Source organism: Urocitellus parryii, chromosome 4 (assembly GCF_045843805.1).
Source record: "Urocitellus parryii isolate mUroPar1 chromosome 4, mUroPar1.hap1, whole genome shotgun sequence".
Classification (NCBI taxonomy): domain Eukaryota; kingdom Metazoa; phylum Chordata; class Mammalia; order Rodentia; family Sciuridae; genus Urocitellus; species Urocitellus parryii.
Window position 1 is genome coordinate 44,048,528 of NC_135534.1, and position 17,272 is coordinate 44,065,799.

At 42.6% G+C, this 17,272-nt stretch overlaps 1 protein-coding gene across 1 annotated transcript in view; it reads right to left on the reverse strand.

Annotated features, from left to right (window-relative positions):
* Nav2 (neuron navigator 2) overlaps positions 1-17,272 on the reverse strand; it is a 271,097-nt gene that overhangs the window by 165,715 nt on the left and 88,110 nt on the right. Inside the window, exon 8 of the mRNA XM_026405279.2 lies at positions 51-1,152. Within this exon, the coding sequence (XP_026261064.2) occupies positions 51-1,152 (1,102 nt within the window). The remainder of the gene's footprint in view (positions 1-50; positions 1,153-17,272) is intronic.

A 17,272-nucleotide genomic window follows, 5' to 3' on the forward strand; every position in this document is an offset into this window, starting at 1 on the left:
ACCAGGTTCTTTACCTGGTGGCCCAAGAAGGCAACGTGTGCTGCTCCTACCTGTACAGGAAAGGTGCAACCGTGGCAGTGTTGGGGTGGTTGTATTGCTGCTGTGGCTGAGGTAGCTGGACACTGACGGTATTGCTTCCTGTGGTCTGGGTGGTCCCAACGGATCCACTGACAGTCTGGCTGCTGATGCTGTGGTTCAGAGTGGCCCCTCCTGGGCCTTTTCCCTCTGAGGATGCCAGGCTGGAGGAGGAACTGGAGTGTCTGCCATCTAACTGGGGCTTCTGTGGGGGGAGACCAGAGCTTGGCTTGCTGCTCCGGTTCCGCTCCCCTTCCTTGGGAGGCACAGGGGCACTTGGGGACTTCCCAGGCATACTCTTCATTCCTGGTTTTGGTATTCCACTATGGGATGGGGCTGTGGCTTCTTTCTTGGCACTGCTGAGCTTCCCCCCTTTGGGGATGAAACTGGCGATCTTGGAGGACTTTTTTGGCATCTCGGTCATAGCTGTTCCACTGGGCTCTTCCTTGGGCTCCTCCTTGAGGTCTGGCCTGTCCGTCACCGAGGCTCTCTTGGTGAGGTCCTTGCCTTTTTCCTTCTCCTTCTCCCGCTGCTGTTTCTCCTTTTCTTTCTCACTACCTTTCGGAGAGCTCTTCTTGTTGGTCAGTGCCCGGCTGAAAGTCCGCTGGGCGATGCCCTTGAGTGCAATCTTGGGGCTGCTGGATGTGGAGCCCGTAGTGGACAGGGCACGGCCAGCAGCCTCCAGCTCTTCGCTCTCTTCGAAGCTGGGTAGGATCTCCAGCCGCTCACAGCTTGTGTCTCGGGACCCTGGCCCCTCACCTGCCTTGGAGCCCCCTTTACTATTGAAAAGTTTTAGCTTTTCCAGCATGGACTTCTGGTTGTTGGGGGCTGGTTTCATGGCTTCTGGTGTGGGCCTGGGGGTCTCGGGCCCAGGAGGCTTCACTGAGAGCATGGATGATGTGGCACTGTGCTTTACGCTCAGGGACTTGCTGCGCCAGGGCTTGGAGGCCGCACCGGGCTGGGGGATGGCTGAGGAAGTGCTGCAATTAGCGGGGATGGAGGGGCTGCTGCTCTCCAAGGAAGCAGGTGCATTTTCGCTCATTCCGGGGTGGGAGGAGGCTGAGCTCGCCAATGGCTCTGCAGAGACAGGAAGGGAGGGAGACCTGAATCATATCTGCTGACCTGTTTCAGAGATATGGGAAGGCTGGCCAGGGCTGCAGAGCCAATCACTCCCAACCCAAATGCAGTACGGCTCCATTACCTGCTTTGTGGATTATCTGTGGTTAACATCTAAATCCTAGCTCAGCTTTCTCCTGTTCTCCACCAAGCATAGTCCAGGCCTCCCCTCCCTACACCCCATCACATTTTGATGCCGAGCACTGTGCGAATACAGACCAATCTTCACAGTAACATGCAAAGAGCATAATTAAGAATATAAATCTACCAAAAAAAAAAAAACCCAAAAGCAAAAACCCTTACCAACATCAACCACCACAGTGATGTGAGAAACCTGCAGGAAATATTCACAACTTTGAATTATTCAACCTATAGTTCCATTTTACCAGTTGTGCAAAAGAATCAAGAACTATTAATTATTAGTAACTTTTAAGGAAACAATGTAGCAGAGACATTAAAATAAAACACACACACAACCTAGAAAGGAAGGAGAAACTGGGAAGAATCATTAGAGAAGAATGATTATCCTCAAAAGTTGTTAAATCCTATCAAAGCATGGAAGTTTTTTAAAACAGTCACAGACATGATTCACGTTAAACATTGAAAAAAAAGAACTTTTTTTTTTTTTTTGCTTAAGAGCACAATCTATGCACATGGTTTCCCTGAAGGCAAGAAAACATACAGGTCATCTGAAAGTCAAGGCTTCCCCCTGGCGCTCAGTGAGTGCTTCCCTGGCCAGAAGCTTTTCTCAGAAATTCCTCAAAATATCTCCAAACAAGGGCCAGAATTATTCTGGGAAGTATAGACTCCAACAGGGAGTTCTGCTAGCCACCAAGGTGGCCTGGTGGCCACAGAAATGAGTACTGCAGCCCTCTTCTTCAGGCAGCACTGGATGATGCAGCTCTGCCTCCCTGATAAGGGGAAAGCAGCAGGGGGACATGGAGGGCACCCTGGGCAGGGCCCAGTGCTCTCATACCCCAGGACCCACCATACAGAGCAGACAGGATGTGTCCCTTCAGCCCCTGAAGAATGCATATGCATCTGTAAAGTGACAATGACAGGACTTACCTAGCAGCAGCCACTCTCTCCCACAACGATTCCCTAGGAAAAAGTTTCCAACCAGAGAAGCTGCCCTTCCAATTGTCACAAGTGTTTTCAGTTAAACTGCTCATGTTTCTAATTAAGTTTTGTCATCCACAACTCCTCCAGTGCCCAGCAGCCTGGCGGGATCAACGGCTGCTGCTTCTGCTGTTTTTTTCCCCCGCTTTCCTAATACCTACGATCCGCTGCCTTCTAGCAACAGAGTAAACTGTATATAGATGGCTTTTTATGATTTAAAAGTCAACGGCCGCTGAGGCTGAGTGGAGCAGCCCCGTGTGGGGCGTGAGCTGCTCGGGGCGGAGGAGCTGCCTCCCTTCACCCTCGCCAGTACAGGGAAGCCGCAGCTCGGGGTGATCCAAAGCAGACCTCCCAATGTTTTAAAACACATACATCTTCCTGACTTACTGAGGATTTGGGTTTGGAGGGGAGGGTGCTGCACAATCCTCCCTAACAAAACTCAGGCGTTGTTGGATCTTTTCCTGGGGAGAGCCAGAGACTGCTTGGAAATAGACTCGGGGAACCCACCCACACTGCTGGCCTGTCAGAGGGTCTCCACAGGCTTGATGCTCCCCCTGGGGGCCTCATGGGTATCAGGAGGCACAGTACTCAGTGCACTATGAAGAGGGGAACACAGCTTCGATTTTATAAGGGGGAATTGAGACTAAGCAGGGCTATTGAGTGACTTTAAGTCATCCAGCTAGAAATGCACAGATCTCAGATTTGAACCCATTTCTTCTCTGAGATTTGAACCCACTTCTCCTGACTTCTTAGGGACACAGCTTCACTGCTGTCTCCTTTGATGAAGAGCATGTATAAACAACAGTCACTTCAACAGTCACTGTTGGGCCCCTGCCTTTTCTTCTTGTGTGTTGAAGACATCCATGGTAGGGCACAGACTAGCCCTGCCACCTAACAGGAAGCAGCCTGTACCACAGAGGAGGTTCTCTGGCTAATATAAAAAGTGACCCTCCAGTCCTAAGTACCGCTTCTCTTAGGAAAACTGCCTTTAACCTTTACCCAGGATCATCATCCATTCATTCAATATACCAATATCCACATCAAGCATCTGATATGCATCAGGCACTGTTTCTTGGGATACACCTGTGATAAAACAAAGACGTCTGCCTTCTTGGCGTTTACATTCCAGCAAAAGGAACAAGTAACAATTAATTAATCATATCATTTATAGGAAAGTAAGTGCTAAAGAAAAGTAAGGAGAACTTAGGGACAGGTTGCAGCACTATCCTTGCAGGACCTACAAGTTCACATTCAGAGATACATCCTTCTTTCCAGGCATAATCCCCATGTGTACCTGGATCTGTGTGACACCCCTGCTAGGAAATCCTATGAAACTTGCTCAGAAATGGTTTTGACAAGAAATGTTCCTACCTATCATTTTCTATGCATTTTTTTTAAAGAGAGAGAGAGACAGAGAGAGAGAATTTTAAAATTTATTTTTTAGTTGTCGGCGGACACAACATCTTTTGTTTGTATGTGGTCCTGAGGATCGAACCCGGGCTGCATGCATGCCAGGCGAGTGTGCTACCATTTGAGCCACATCCCCAGCCCCTCATTTCTATGCATTTTTAACACTAACAATCACAACTAGAAATTAATCAACAACTAAGTGGCTAACAACTAACCCAGAAAAAAACAAAACAAACAAACAAAAAAACAGACACCTGACATGTCTACATGAAATGGCCAAACTCAATGGCCAATATGGCTTGTGCCCTCTAGGAACTCATGGGTTAGGGGTGTAACAGACCTCAAAAGGTGCCAGAGGAATAGGAAAAGAGTGGTGGAGGGCTACCTTTGGTACTCTGGGAACTCTGGGAACTAGAGGTGGCTCCCCTAATTCCCTAGAAGTTTGAAAAACCTTCCTGGAGCTTCAGAATTTCTCCTTGTTGTTTAGGCTGGGCTCCCCTGGTTACAGAACCAGGGACACTTGAGAGCTAATCATTATAGCTATAAAAGGTAGACCTGGAGGTGATTTTGGACTTAAGTTTCTGGAGCTGAAGTCTTCTGAGTAGGGATGGAGGGCAGCAGGACATCTGAGGACCAGGTCAACCACACTTTGCACTCATGTCCCTCACATAGCAAAGCGGGCATAAGGTAACCAGTGGGCTTGTCTATGGCAACTGGATACATTTCTGTCATTTCTATCAGATCAGCGATTCTAGATCTTGACTGAGTGGCTGTCGAGGGCCTATTCTTTCTTTGGAAAGAAGCCATTTCTAATACCAGGGTCCTCCGACTCCTGGCATTAAGGCTTTCCTCACAAGGCTTCTAAGAAATGAGATAAATGCAAAAGAGGCAAGCCTCACACTTTGTCACCCACTGAGGGTGGCATCCTAGATAGGCCATTTTGCTTTGTTGGACATCAGTCAACCCATCTGTAAAAAAAAAAAAAAAAAATAGGGTGCTATGGCTCCAGTCCTTCCAGCTCTGCTCCTATTGAGATCTCAGAGAGTTTCTGAGAGGACCTAAGAGGCTGAGCCAAGGCCAGTCTTGTACTGTGGGGCCCCATTGGCTCAGGCCTCACTCAGTGGGTTTTATCTTTACCCTGTGCAGTAACATTCAGTGTGTTTCTTAATTTTCAAATATTTGCTCTCCACAGTTGTCTTAGATAATGTTTACTAACAGATGGAGAAAGCTGGCTGGGTCAAGGTATAGTCGACCTTGAAGGAATCTCCCTTGTGATTTCAGAAATTCTGGAGTCCTAAGAAAACAAGCCTGGAGGAAGGAGGGTGGGGTGAGTTTCTTAAAATTAAACTGCAATTCTCTCCCTAATAACTAACAGTTCTAGTTTTTTTACTTATGCATATGAACCTTTGTTAAAGCAAAGGAAGCTAAAAGGGAGTGGGGAAATGCATAAAAGAATGTTCTGGACATCCTATTCCCCAAACAGTGGTATCTTGGCCAAGAAAGAGGTAAGTTACCTTGAATGGCACAAGGATGACTATTTTTAACTTTTAAAAGTTTTATGCTTATTTCATTACCTATTAGAAAAAGATAACTAACCCATACATAAATGAACAATTTCACACATATTAAATGTAGATTTAAAATTTGAGTTGATTTTTTAAAAAAAGTATAAAATAGAAAACACAAGTGGTTCCCGGACTGGGCAAAAGTCATGCAGAGGTTTGTGAGAGATGGAAATTGGGGAAAACTGTTATGTTACATCAGGACATACTTTTATTTTATATTAAATCTGTTGTTTTAGAAAACGAATGACCAAATAGAAATTTAAAAAAAAAAGACTAAGTTAAAAACTTATTTGAAATGGCTACTTTTTAGAGCTTATTTATACATATTCAGTTAGCGTGTGATATTTTTGTAAAGAATGGCCAAGATTCTGCAACAGACCTAGCCTTTGTTGAGCCAAAGATAATTTTAAGATAATGGCTTTACCCATTTTTTGACTATTAAAAAATATAGTTAACAGTGATGCAGTACACCCTGATCCAGTAAACACCCACACATCCATATGTGAAACTGAAAAATATCAAGTTGTACTCTTGTTATGTACAGTGGACTCTGGCATCTTCTACCCTGCTCTAATCTACAAAAATGGGGACAGCAAAGTCCTTAATTAGATTTTATGACCCATTAGTAGGTCCTGCCCAGCAGTCTGAACATCTCAGCTCTAAAAGACCAGCTTACTACCAGAGGAAAAGTCTCATCTGAAGAACTGCAGACAAGATCCCTTTGAAGAAAAAAAAAATACTTTTTTTTTTTTTTTTTTTTTTAACGGTTTAGAGAGAGCATTAATCCTCCACTAGGGAGGGAAAAGGTTTGGTGTTTCTGGCAACCAGCCTTAACCTTCCCTGACAGGAACCAAAATGCTTTCTAAATGAAAATACTGTGTAAAGCAGATAAATAAGCATTTCTTCCCCTCTCCCCCTGCGAAGCCCGACACCAGCCCAGATCTCTTCTGTCCCCAGCTTTTCAGTTAGGGAGCCGTTGGTGGTCTAGTACCAATGCCAACAGGCACAAAGACAGAGTGTCCAGGCCCCACAGATCCCAGCTCCTGTCACCCGCTACTGTGATTTTAAACCTGCCCTGGGGAGGTTTCCAGCCTACATCCTCTCCAAAGTCTTTGGGGAACAGACCTGATAATTGCATCTGGGAAAATGTTTGCAATTTCCTATGATTTGTCAAGGTGTCAATCTTGAGCATTCAAATTTGTTAGGATAATTGAAACCAGTTTCTGTTGTTTTTTTTTTTTTTTCCTTTTTTAAGCTTGTTTGCAGAGTTGCACAGATTAGGTTCTTTACAACCTTCTGTGTCACCAGACCACAGAGGGGTATGTGGGCCTGACTGGGTGCACTTGGTATTTCTTTAGGAGTCAGGCATGAGGCGGTGTCTTGGCATTTTTCTATAAATGCCTAAAATTAAGGGCACAGGTTTAAACATAGCCTTTTCTTTGGTTCCTATCGTTCCACAAGCTGCTAGAATGTCTAAGCTAGAATAAAGATGATGATGCCCATAGCCAAATATTTAAAGTTTCTGTGTTAATGCAAACCCTATCAAAATCCCAATGTCACTTCATGCAGAAATAGAGAAATTCATCCTAAAACTCATATGAAATCTCAAAAGACCCCAAATAGTCCAAATAATCTTAAAAAAGAACAAAGTTGGAGGTCTCACATTTTGATTTCAAAACTTGCTACAAAGCTACAGTTATCAAAACAGTAGGGAACTGGCATAAAGACAGGCATATAATAGACCAATGAACTAGACTGAAAAGCCCAAATAAACGTTTGCATATATGGTCAGCTCTTTCAACAAGAGTTCCATGACTATCCAGTGGAAAAGGATGATCTTTCAACAAATGGTCGTGGGAAAGCTGGAATATTCCTGTGCAAGAAAATAAAATCAGACTCTTACCTAATGCCATAGGCAAAAATTAAGTCAAAATGGGTAAACAACTAAATGTAGGAGATAAAACTCCTAGAGGAAAACATAGGGTAAAAACGTCATAACATTGGATTTGGCAATAATTTCTTAAATATGATGCCAAAAGAATAAGCAATGAAAGAAAAACTAGATAAGTATGACTTCATCAAGATTAAAAACTCCTGTGAGTCAAAGGATATGATCAGCAGAATAAAAAGGCAATCTATGGAATGGAATGAATTATTTATCAATCATATATCTCATAAAGGATTGACATCTAGAATACATAAATAGGTCTTACAACTCAACAAAAACAAAATAATAGGCAAAAAGCTCGCAATTTCTCAAAAGAAGATGTACAAATGGCCAATATGAACATGGAAACATATTCAACATCATTAACCACTAAGGAATGTAAATCCAAATCACAATAGGTACCACTCATAACCATTGGGATGGCTATTATTTAAAAAACAAAAAAGCATCTCTGATACTTAACCTTGTGGCTAGCAATTGCACTTAGTTTAACTTATGTATAAGAATGCCTGATGCACCATGAGATGCATAGAAATGGTTGTTGAGGGGAAAAAAAAAGAAATCAATAAGCAAACAGAAATTACTGGCCATATTTGATCCCTCCACATGACTCAAAATTAAAATCAGGTGTACCGGACGTATCCTCTCCTGGCCACTCCTGCCTACCAGTTATTCTCTCTAAAGCTGAGCGGACTGAACTGAGTAGCAATCTTGGTGACGTTTTTAAAGTACTTTCTTCTATCTCTGCTGGGGCTTTTGTTAAATTAGGTCACTAAAAAATTCACGTACAAATGCTCCAGCATCTAGAGACGGTGTAACCAAAAGCAAATGCCCAGGCTATGAAGGCATATTGTCCTAATCACCCGACATCTTCTCCATCCTGCAAGAGCCTTGAACTTTCCAGTTTTCCTCATGGACTTTTTCACTTCAGAGAAGCCGAAGGGCCCCGCAACTACAGTCGTGTTTTACTTTAATATGTGACAAGGTAATCCTTTTTCTTCAGTGGTTTGTTTTGCATTAAACCAAGTGAAATTATGGGGCATGAGGTCATTTGTTTCTCTGTTGGTAGCTAAAAAAAAAGTAAAAGAAAACAAGGATGTAGTGCCTACTTTCCAAAAGTCATTTCCTCTATCTCTTCTCCAAACACACCATCTCCCAAGGTGTGTTCTTAATTCCCACCAACATTAAAAAAAAAAAAAAAAAAAAAAAAAAACAGGAAAAGTCAAAGAGAGGCTAACTTGCTGGACAGATTAGTTTGACAAGATCAAACTTACAAGTTTGATCTTGTGAATAACAACACCTTAAAAAGAGAATACATTCTTAAAACCTCTCTCTCACACATTCTTCACTTCAAAAGGTGTCCTGTGCAAATTTTTAAAATCCTCCCCCTCCTCTGGATAAGGAGACAAGTTGTTTGACTGCTGGCATCTGAAGGAAGATGTGTTTAAAAATAAAAGGCATTCATATTCTTATCTTTCATTTCTTGAAGGCACAGGACCCTCAAAAATCCTTCCTCTCTTGAACATTTTTGTTCAACATCCTGAGGAGGAAACGTCTGCTTTAATCAGTGAAGCCATTTCTCTATCTTGTACCATATGTGGCTATAACAAAGTACAAAACTGGCTGGTGGAAACCTTCTCTCTTTTTTCAAGGGGCTATGAAATTTCATGGAGAGATGAAATTTAAAGGTGGCAAAGCCTACTCATTTTAGGAGGTCACCATCCACAACCAACAGGTTTGTGGCAGAGTTATATGGCTGCAAATACATCCCTCTAACATAGAGTTAGCTATGGAATTCCACAGGCCCTCTCTTCTAAGATACCAATCACCTTTCCCACTTTCTCTTAGGTTAAAAGATGGGCTTCACCCAATAGAAGCCTCCAAGCCAGTGTTAAATCAAAATGTTTTCCCTTGAATAGCACAAACAGGCAGTAAAAGATCATTCAAGTTCTGTTGTCAGGTAAGTTTGTAAAATGAAGGGTTATATAGCAGTTGAATTGCTTTCTTGTCCATGGGATTCCACAGAGCCTTTAATATGCTGAGTAGGGGGCTGGGAGTATAGCTCAGTTGGTAGAGTGCTTGTCTCGCAAGCCCAAGGCCCTGGGTTCAATCCCCAGCACACACACACACAAAAAAATGCTGACTAGAAGTCAGAATATCCAGAAGGATAGTGGAAAGGTTTGATTCCTACATGTATTTTTGCCACAGAACTGATTTTATGGACTAGGTTAAGGAATAAGTCTATCGTGGAATGTATTCTGTAACACTGGTCAGATGAAGGGGCCCAGAAATGGGAGAAAAAAGAACATGCACCTTGTTTCCCTGCGAAGTTATACTCTAGAACAGCACAGAATTCGTTTAAGGCATGCATTTTGAGCATTAAATACTCATTGTGCACCTGTTTCTTTTTATTTCACAAGGAGTAGTACAAGGCATGCATGAAAGCTAAAAAGTTGCAGGAGAAAAAGATTCCTATGAACAGTTAGGCTCACTGGGATTCACCACTGGGACATGGCCACACTTTGAAACCTGATGGAGCCTTGGGCTCCATTAACACAGGAGTGACATTCAGAAGAAGCGAGGGAAGGATCTCCCCCTGCTGCTTGCAACCCAGACCACAGTTAGTACAATCAAATCTGAGACTTTTTGACCTATAGGGTTTTCTAAGAAATGAGCTACTTTTTTTTTCTTTAATTAAACAGCTTATTCTTTAAAAAAAAAAATAGCTTTATTTTACTCATTTATTTTATGCGGTGCTGAGGTTTGAATCCAGGGCCTCACACATGCAAGGCAAGTGCTCTACCACTGAGCCACAACCCAGCCCCAAAATGAGCTACTTTAAGATTTTGTTTCCCCTAAAGTGGATCAGAGCCCTATGCAGGTAGTAACTTCTCCAAGGTCTCATGTTCTGTAAACCACGATGCTGTTCCTGAACTTGGGACCTGGAGTTTGTTAACTGTAACTTCCCTGGTCTACTCCTAATTCAGGACCTGTCAGGGATAGATCCATGAAGCTGGAGTTTTAACCAGCTCTCTAGGTGGCTGCAGCACACTGTGAATTTTGGAAGCCAGATGTGAGAGTTCAAGTCTTACCACACTATCTATACTGGGCAACTGCAGTTCTCCCAAGGACAACCCTAAACCACTCTCAACGAGGAGCAGCAAAAATGACCAAGACATTCAGCTTGGAGGGGAAGGCAAGGTAGAAGAATCCTATTAACTAGGTGGCTTCTCTTTCCTTTAGATTTTTCTGCCTGATATTGGGCATTAAAAAAAAAAAGAAGCACAGGGTAAAGCAATACTTGTCAGAGGAGGTCTGTGATATAGAGATACCAAGGACCCCGTTACAGCACAGGGTCCTGGGAGTACTCTTATGGACAGCTGAGGAGGGACAGGCTAGGGAGTGTTTACAGCTCTAGTGGAAAAGGAGAGTTGAGCCAATCTGATTGTACACACTCCACCTCTACCAGAGCAGCTCCCTCTGCATGTAAGATTTGACAAAAAGTTTCCATGGCAAACATACATATAATAACATCAATAACATTATATATTAAGAATAAGGGCCAATATTTAAGGAGCATGCACTTTGTTACATACTTTTATTACATTGTCTTTTTTCATTCACATTATAAATCCACTGAGGCATAGGGATCGAGGACCCCAGGGCCAAACAGATTAGACCTGGGCAACTTTACTGCCAGGTCCACTCTCTCTGCACTTCTATTCTACTCTGCCTTCAGATGAGACACTGAATGGAACTCTCAAAAACAAGTGCTCTTCTGTTGGTATAAGACAGAGCATTTTCATTAAGGCTTGTTTTAACAGCTTTTAGAGATTCTATAGTAAAATTCACTGATCTTTAACTCCTCCCCTGAAGAGAAAAGTTTTCCCTCCAGGATAAATTTTTTTGTTTTGTTTTATTTTTTGGTTTTTGGTTTTTTTGGGTTTTTTTTTTAAATAGTAATGTCAAACAGTTTAGCAAAAATTTAAGTTTTTTTTTCCCCTTCAAAATTTAGGATGCTGGCAAAATATAATCTTTCTGCTGTTATTTTTTCTGTCAATCAAAATTAAAACCCAACCAAGAACTAGCTTATTGTCTTTTCTCAGGGGGGAATCAATGCAAAAACTGAGAGCTGAATTGGGCCATTATTCACTCTCTGTGATTGTATTGTGCAAATGTGCAGGAACAGAAGAAAAAAGGCATCATGTATCCTCCGGCTGCCAAGTATGCAGACACTTGGTATCAGATAGATCAAATAATTTCAGGGCTTCATGAATGTTAGTGATCCACACACAACCCTAACAGACTTCTGAGCCTTTTCACCTGACAGTTGTCTTCTTAATGGAAAAACCGAATTCTTCTTCTGAAAAAGTGAAATACACAAAGGTAGAAAACGCCCTTAGAGACAGCTCACAGGCTTTACTCACCCAAATCAGGAAGCGATTTCCTCTAGGTGTCTGTTTTGTTTTAAGCAACAGGCCTGGCTGTGACAGGCTGGAGGTAGAATGAGTTTTTTAACTGGAGCACTCATTTAGAGGAGCCCCAGGAACTCTCTGCAAGGCCAAGGCATCTTTTAAAAAATCAGATAATCATGATGAGGCCAAGAGAACACATTCTGTTCTGTGCTGCTCAGACCACCTTGTGCAAACACTGAACTCTGTGGATGAGTTCAAGTTCAACTTAACAGCATGGTAATCTTGAGTTACTTAGTTTGGCTAAACTCCAGTATATTCATAAGTAAAAACATACTGACAGCCGTATGTACCATTTATTGTCACTATGAGCTGAGCACCTTATTAAGGGCCTTAAATAATCTCCTTTAATAAATTCATTTAAAATCATGATTTAATTAAGTCACACAAGGACTTCAAGAAGTGGACTGAGTGACTGCAGTTCAGAGATGTTGGCAACTTGCCTAAAGTCACAGCTCTAAGTGGTAAAGTGAGAATCTGAGCACCAAAGTCCATGCTCTACTTATAATCAACAGATTCCACTCAAAGGAGGTGGTGACCAGTGCTCTCCTCCTTCCCCACAGGGAGCAAAGGGGCAAGGATATAAAAGCACACTGCAAGATGCAAAAGGTTCTGCAGACAGACTAGTTTCCACTCACCTTATGAACACTGGGCTTTCTTAAAGCAAGGTGTCCTGGCAGCATTTATCCATCCTAAGCAGAGTGAGGCCAGGGGGCTACCCCAGAAGCCCCTTCTGCCCTATCTCTGTAGAGAAAGAGAGAAGTGCTTCCAGCACCATTGCATTCAGAAGCACCCAGGGCTTTCAGATGGCTCCACACTGACTGCTGGTCTCTGGCCAGTTCCCCATGGGGCCCATTCTGAGCCAGCGCCCCGTGCAAGGAGGATCTGGCCCATGTGCCTTGTCCACCTCACCAGGTTCACTGGAAGCCGCCCAGTTAACACAGCTCACTGTCTAGAATGATGACTCAGTCCCTCCTGGCAGCATCTGTGCTGCTTCTGTGAGACCCAAAGGGCTTTATACATAAATGATGGGGAACAAGGACACTAGGGGTTCCTGACCCCCACACAGGCCTGGGAAAGAGATTGTAGAAATCTGATCCACTCATGAACCAGCTTGGACCTTTTAATTCAAACCCACACATGCCTCAGTTTCTTAAATGCTGTTCCAGAGGATCTTTGCATCTTGAATAATGAATTCTAGAAGTACGGTAACCAGGGATATGATTGGGGCTCTAAGTGATCTGGCCATGTTTGTTCTTCCCTCTGTCCACTCTATCTTTTCCCATTCCTCCTTTTTTTTTTTTTTTTTTTTTTTGGGACACTTTTGTCCCAGGTACTTTCCAGGTGCTAAGGTTAGGGCAATGAACCTCTGCTTTAGGTCTTCAAGGGGTTCCAAGTCGGACATAAAACAAAAGAGCCCTGGGACAGGGCTCTGACGGTGCAACTCTGGATCACAAAAGGACTTAGCTAACTCAGTCTGGGAGCAAGTGGGAGTCAAGGAAATCATTTAAGCCACTTTTTACTGCCACTGTGCAGAACCTGAAGAACTACATTCTTTGTAAAGCAGTAAAAGGAAATAAAGTGTTCAGGCTAGTGATTAAAATCAAACTCAGGAGAACAAAATACAGAGATTCTGCACTTAATCAGGGTAAAATCTGGCCAGTCAAATGTATCCATACTAGTAATCACAACCAGAGATTCCAGGGGCATATCCATTCCATCCAAGCATAATGAAAAATGGGACAAATAACTCAATCAGAATGCTGCCCTACCCTGTGCACCCAACACAGGCATACTCTTTCCTTTCAGTTGCACATACTGAGTTTATTTCCACAATGAAGAATCTTTACGAGTCACCTCCCAGACCAGGCTGGAAAAAAACTGGCATGCAGACTTGACTTTCATTCTTTCCCAAACGTGGTTAACAAATCAGAAGGAAAGTTGATAGTTTCCAATAATATCAAACTGACCCTTGACCCAGTCACTACCAGCTGTTAATGTAGATATCACTAGTTTCAGGTAGAATGGCCAAACTTTTCTCTATTCAGAGTCACATTTTGTATTAAAGATGTAAATGAGTTACAGAGACTCCCATGCAATTTTTATCCTCCTAGTTTGGGTCTTAAATGAGGAAATGAAGGAAAAGACAACCAGCATCTGCCCTGCAATGACTTTGACTGAGCTTGAGGGTCTGAAATTTCTTCCTGAAGAGGCCCATATCAAGCCAATTTCACTTAATAGTAAAGTCCAGCACAGGGAGGACCAGTCAGTAGCCAGATCTCACAGCATAGGATTAAGGCTATTGGCTCAGCCTCATGGCCTTTTGCAAAAGTTAACAAATCCATGGATCCAAAGTTACTGAGTGAGAAGGATCTGGGATGAGAAGAGGATAGCAGTATATTTCTGGGAAGCCATTGTTAGCTAGAAATCAGAGAGCAACAGCAGGGGAGCTGTCTCTGGTAGGAGAATTCCTTGACAAGCCACTTGGGCCAGCAAGGCTCTAGGGAATGGTAACTATCTTGCAGAAGATAAGGGGGAAAACTGCTAAGGGCCATATGGCATGCAGTGTCTCCCTTCCTTTGAAACTCTCCTCTGAAAATATACTGTCGCAAAAGCTAGTGAAAATACAAAATGCTTGCTGTGAGTGGCTATTTCCTGGAAGCCAGCAAAAAAGTTGGCTTCAGTGTTTGGGGTGTTGGGTAGAATAGAGGCAATCTCCACTGAGAGAAGCCTTGGAATGTGCAGACACTCTGAAGCAGATTCCAGACTGTTCCATCTGCTCTCTGGAGGGCAGGTAAGTCCTGCCAAGTGTCTGGGCTTATTGGTATCAGTTCAGGACAGCTGATCTCTTAATTATACCAAGCGTTACCACTTCTGCACAGGGTCCAATATGCATTTCCTTTTAGCAGTTCCCCTTTACCTTTCCTGGTATCCCCACTTCCCCAGTAAATTCCTCCCTACTGTGGTCATGGCCAACTTATTCTCTTTATCATCTCTTCATCCTCTGCCCTTCAGACATCATAGCTCTTTGTAGCCTGAAACAGACTTAGCTATTCTTCTGGGACAAAGAGTGGTAAATCAGGACATGAAGGCCAAATCTAGCCCACTGCCTGTTTTTGTAAATAAAGTTCTATTGGGACACAGCCATGCTCATTTACTTATCGCCTATAGCTGCTTTCTCACTATAGTGGTAGAACTGAGTGGTTGCAACAGAGACCTTATGGCCCTCAAAGCCCATGTGGCATTTAAGAGAAAGTTTATTAACCCTTTTTCTAAAATATTAATTCTTCAAGGTTAGGGGCCTTTTCCCACTCATCGTTTTATCTGTAGTACCTGATACAGAATAAATGTTGCTTAAGTGTATGAATGCATGCATGAGGGTTAGACAGACATCATTAGATCAACAGCACAGTGCCAAGATAGTAATCAGAAATGCTTTAAACAGTTGAGAAGAGATGTGTTAGTTAACTCTGTTTTGAATTTAATCTAAAATTTAATACAAATTGACATTTTTTTTTCTCAAAAGCATGTTATTCCATTTTCTTTCCTTAGTAAACTTGTACCTCACTGAAACTCCATGGGATGCTTTGGGCTACAATGCTGAACATAGTAACCATTAGTATCCATCACAGACAGAATTTTGGATGTTACTTGGAAATAGGACAATTTGTATTCCAGATCAATGTTGGAAGTTACAGTTTTGGTACATACAGCAAAACCACCATTTCCCTCTCATTTTTTTTTATGATTTATTTTTTAATTTTTGGGATTGAACCCAGGAGTGTTGTACCACTGAGCTATACCCCCAATCCTTTTTCCCTATTTTTATGCTTTTATTAGTGCATTATAGTTACACATAATAGTTGGGTTCATTTTGGCATGATTGTACATGGATGAAATTTAATTTACTCCATTTCGATCTCTAGTACCCTCTCCTCCTTCCTCCCCTCCTTCCTCCTCCTATTCTCCTTCCTCTACTCAACTAGTCTTCCTTTTTACTTATATATTTATTTATTTTTAATTCATGCTTTATTTTACTTTTTATTTGAGACAGGGTCTTGCTAAGTTGCTGAGGCTGGCCTTAAACTTGTGATCCTCCTGCCTCAGCCTTCTGAGTAGCTGGGACTACAGGCTGTGCCACCATGCCTAGCTGTTCTTTATGATTTTAATAATTAATAACAGCTCAGTAGTTGATTCAGCACATATTCTATAAAAGGTTCTATATAAAGCACCTTACTTGCAGTACCTAATTCACTACCCTCAATGACCCCATGGGGTAAATACTGCACTCTCATTGAATAGATGAGGAAATTTGGCCTTGAAGAGATTAAGTAGCTTGTCCAATGTCAGAGGACAGTACATGTCTATCAAGCTCTAACATTAGAGTTGTACATTATCACTCCACAGCTCCTTCATTTACCTGATTTCAACTAATATTTATTAAAGCATTTAACAAATACTTCACTATTAATATCTCTGCACAAGAAGCTCTGCCATGGCAGTAGAGAGAGAAGAGAATGAGACTCAGTTCTGATCTTGAGGCGCTTGCCTGCTCAGGATGGACAGCCAAGAAAACTACAGAGTAAGAGGACTGGAGAATTAATCCAGGGTGCTGGGGTACTCCCAACTGGGCTTCAAACTTAGTCTCTGGGGGCCAGGAAACAAAATATAACCTGAAACATAAAACATGAGTTCGAAACTCAGAAGGAAGGGGAATGAAGAAAGAGGAAAGCATTTCAAATGGAGACCAGCACTGACTAAGGCAGAGGAGAGGGAACATAGCCTGCACAGCCCTGCAAGTGTTCCAAATGCAGAAACTCCAGGCAGAGAGGCAGGGCAGCAGGCAAGGCCAGCTCATAGCAGCCTTGCAGGTCACAGTGATGAGCCCCCAAATGGTCAGAGAGTTAGGATGCTGATTAAGTATCCCAAGGTCCACATTAATTGACAATAATTCCCCCTTTCTCAACCAAATCATCTTTCTCTATAGGAAAATCAGACAACTTTTTACCAGGACTTCTTCCCATTGTCCCATTGAAAACTAAGCCCCTCATGAACTCCATTCCAGTCTTACTCCTTGAAATCAAAGTGACTAGAGTAAGGTCAGCACTCAATAGATGCGCACCGAATGAGTGCACTGGATTAGGACAGCAAAGCTGCGGCTGACTTTGAATTAGGATAAATTTCCTTTATTTTCTTCCTTCTCTCTTCTTCGTACTCTTTTGTGCTGTGAATTGAACCCATGGCCTTGTGCATACAAAGCACATGCTCTATCACTGACCTATACCCCCAACCCTCCTCCCTGTTTTGTAGATGAATTATGAATTGAGAGTAGTCAGCTACCAAGCTTTGGAGACAAAGATATGTAAAGAAACCAGATTGATTTTAACTGCAGGTACAAGAATTCCTCTTAGATACTCCCCTAATTTAGGAAATACCTTGGATAGGTTGGATAGGCCGCCCCAAGTGTGAAAGATGATGGGAACGTGGTCTGGAAAGAAAAAAGAGAACAGAGAAAAAGTTCTCAGCATAAGAGTAAGGGAGGAGGGAGAGGAGTGAAGAGGGATGGC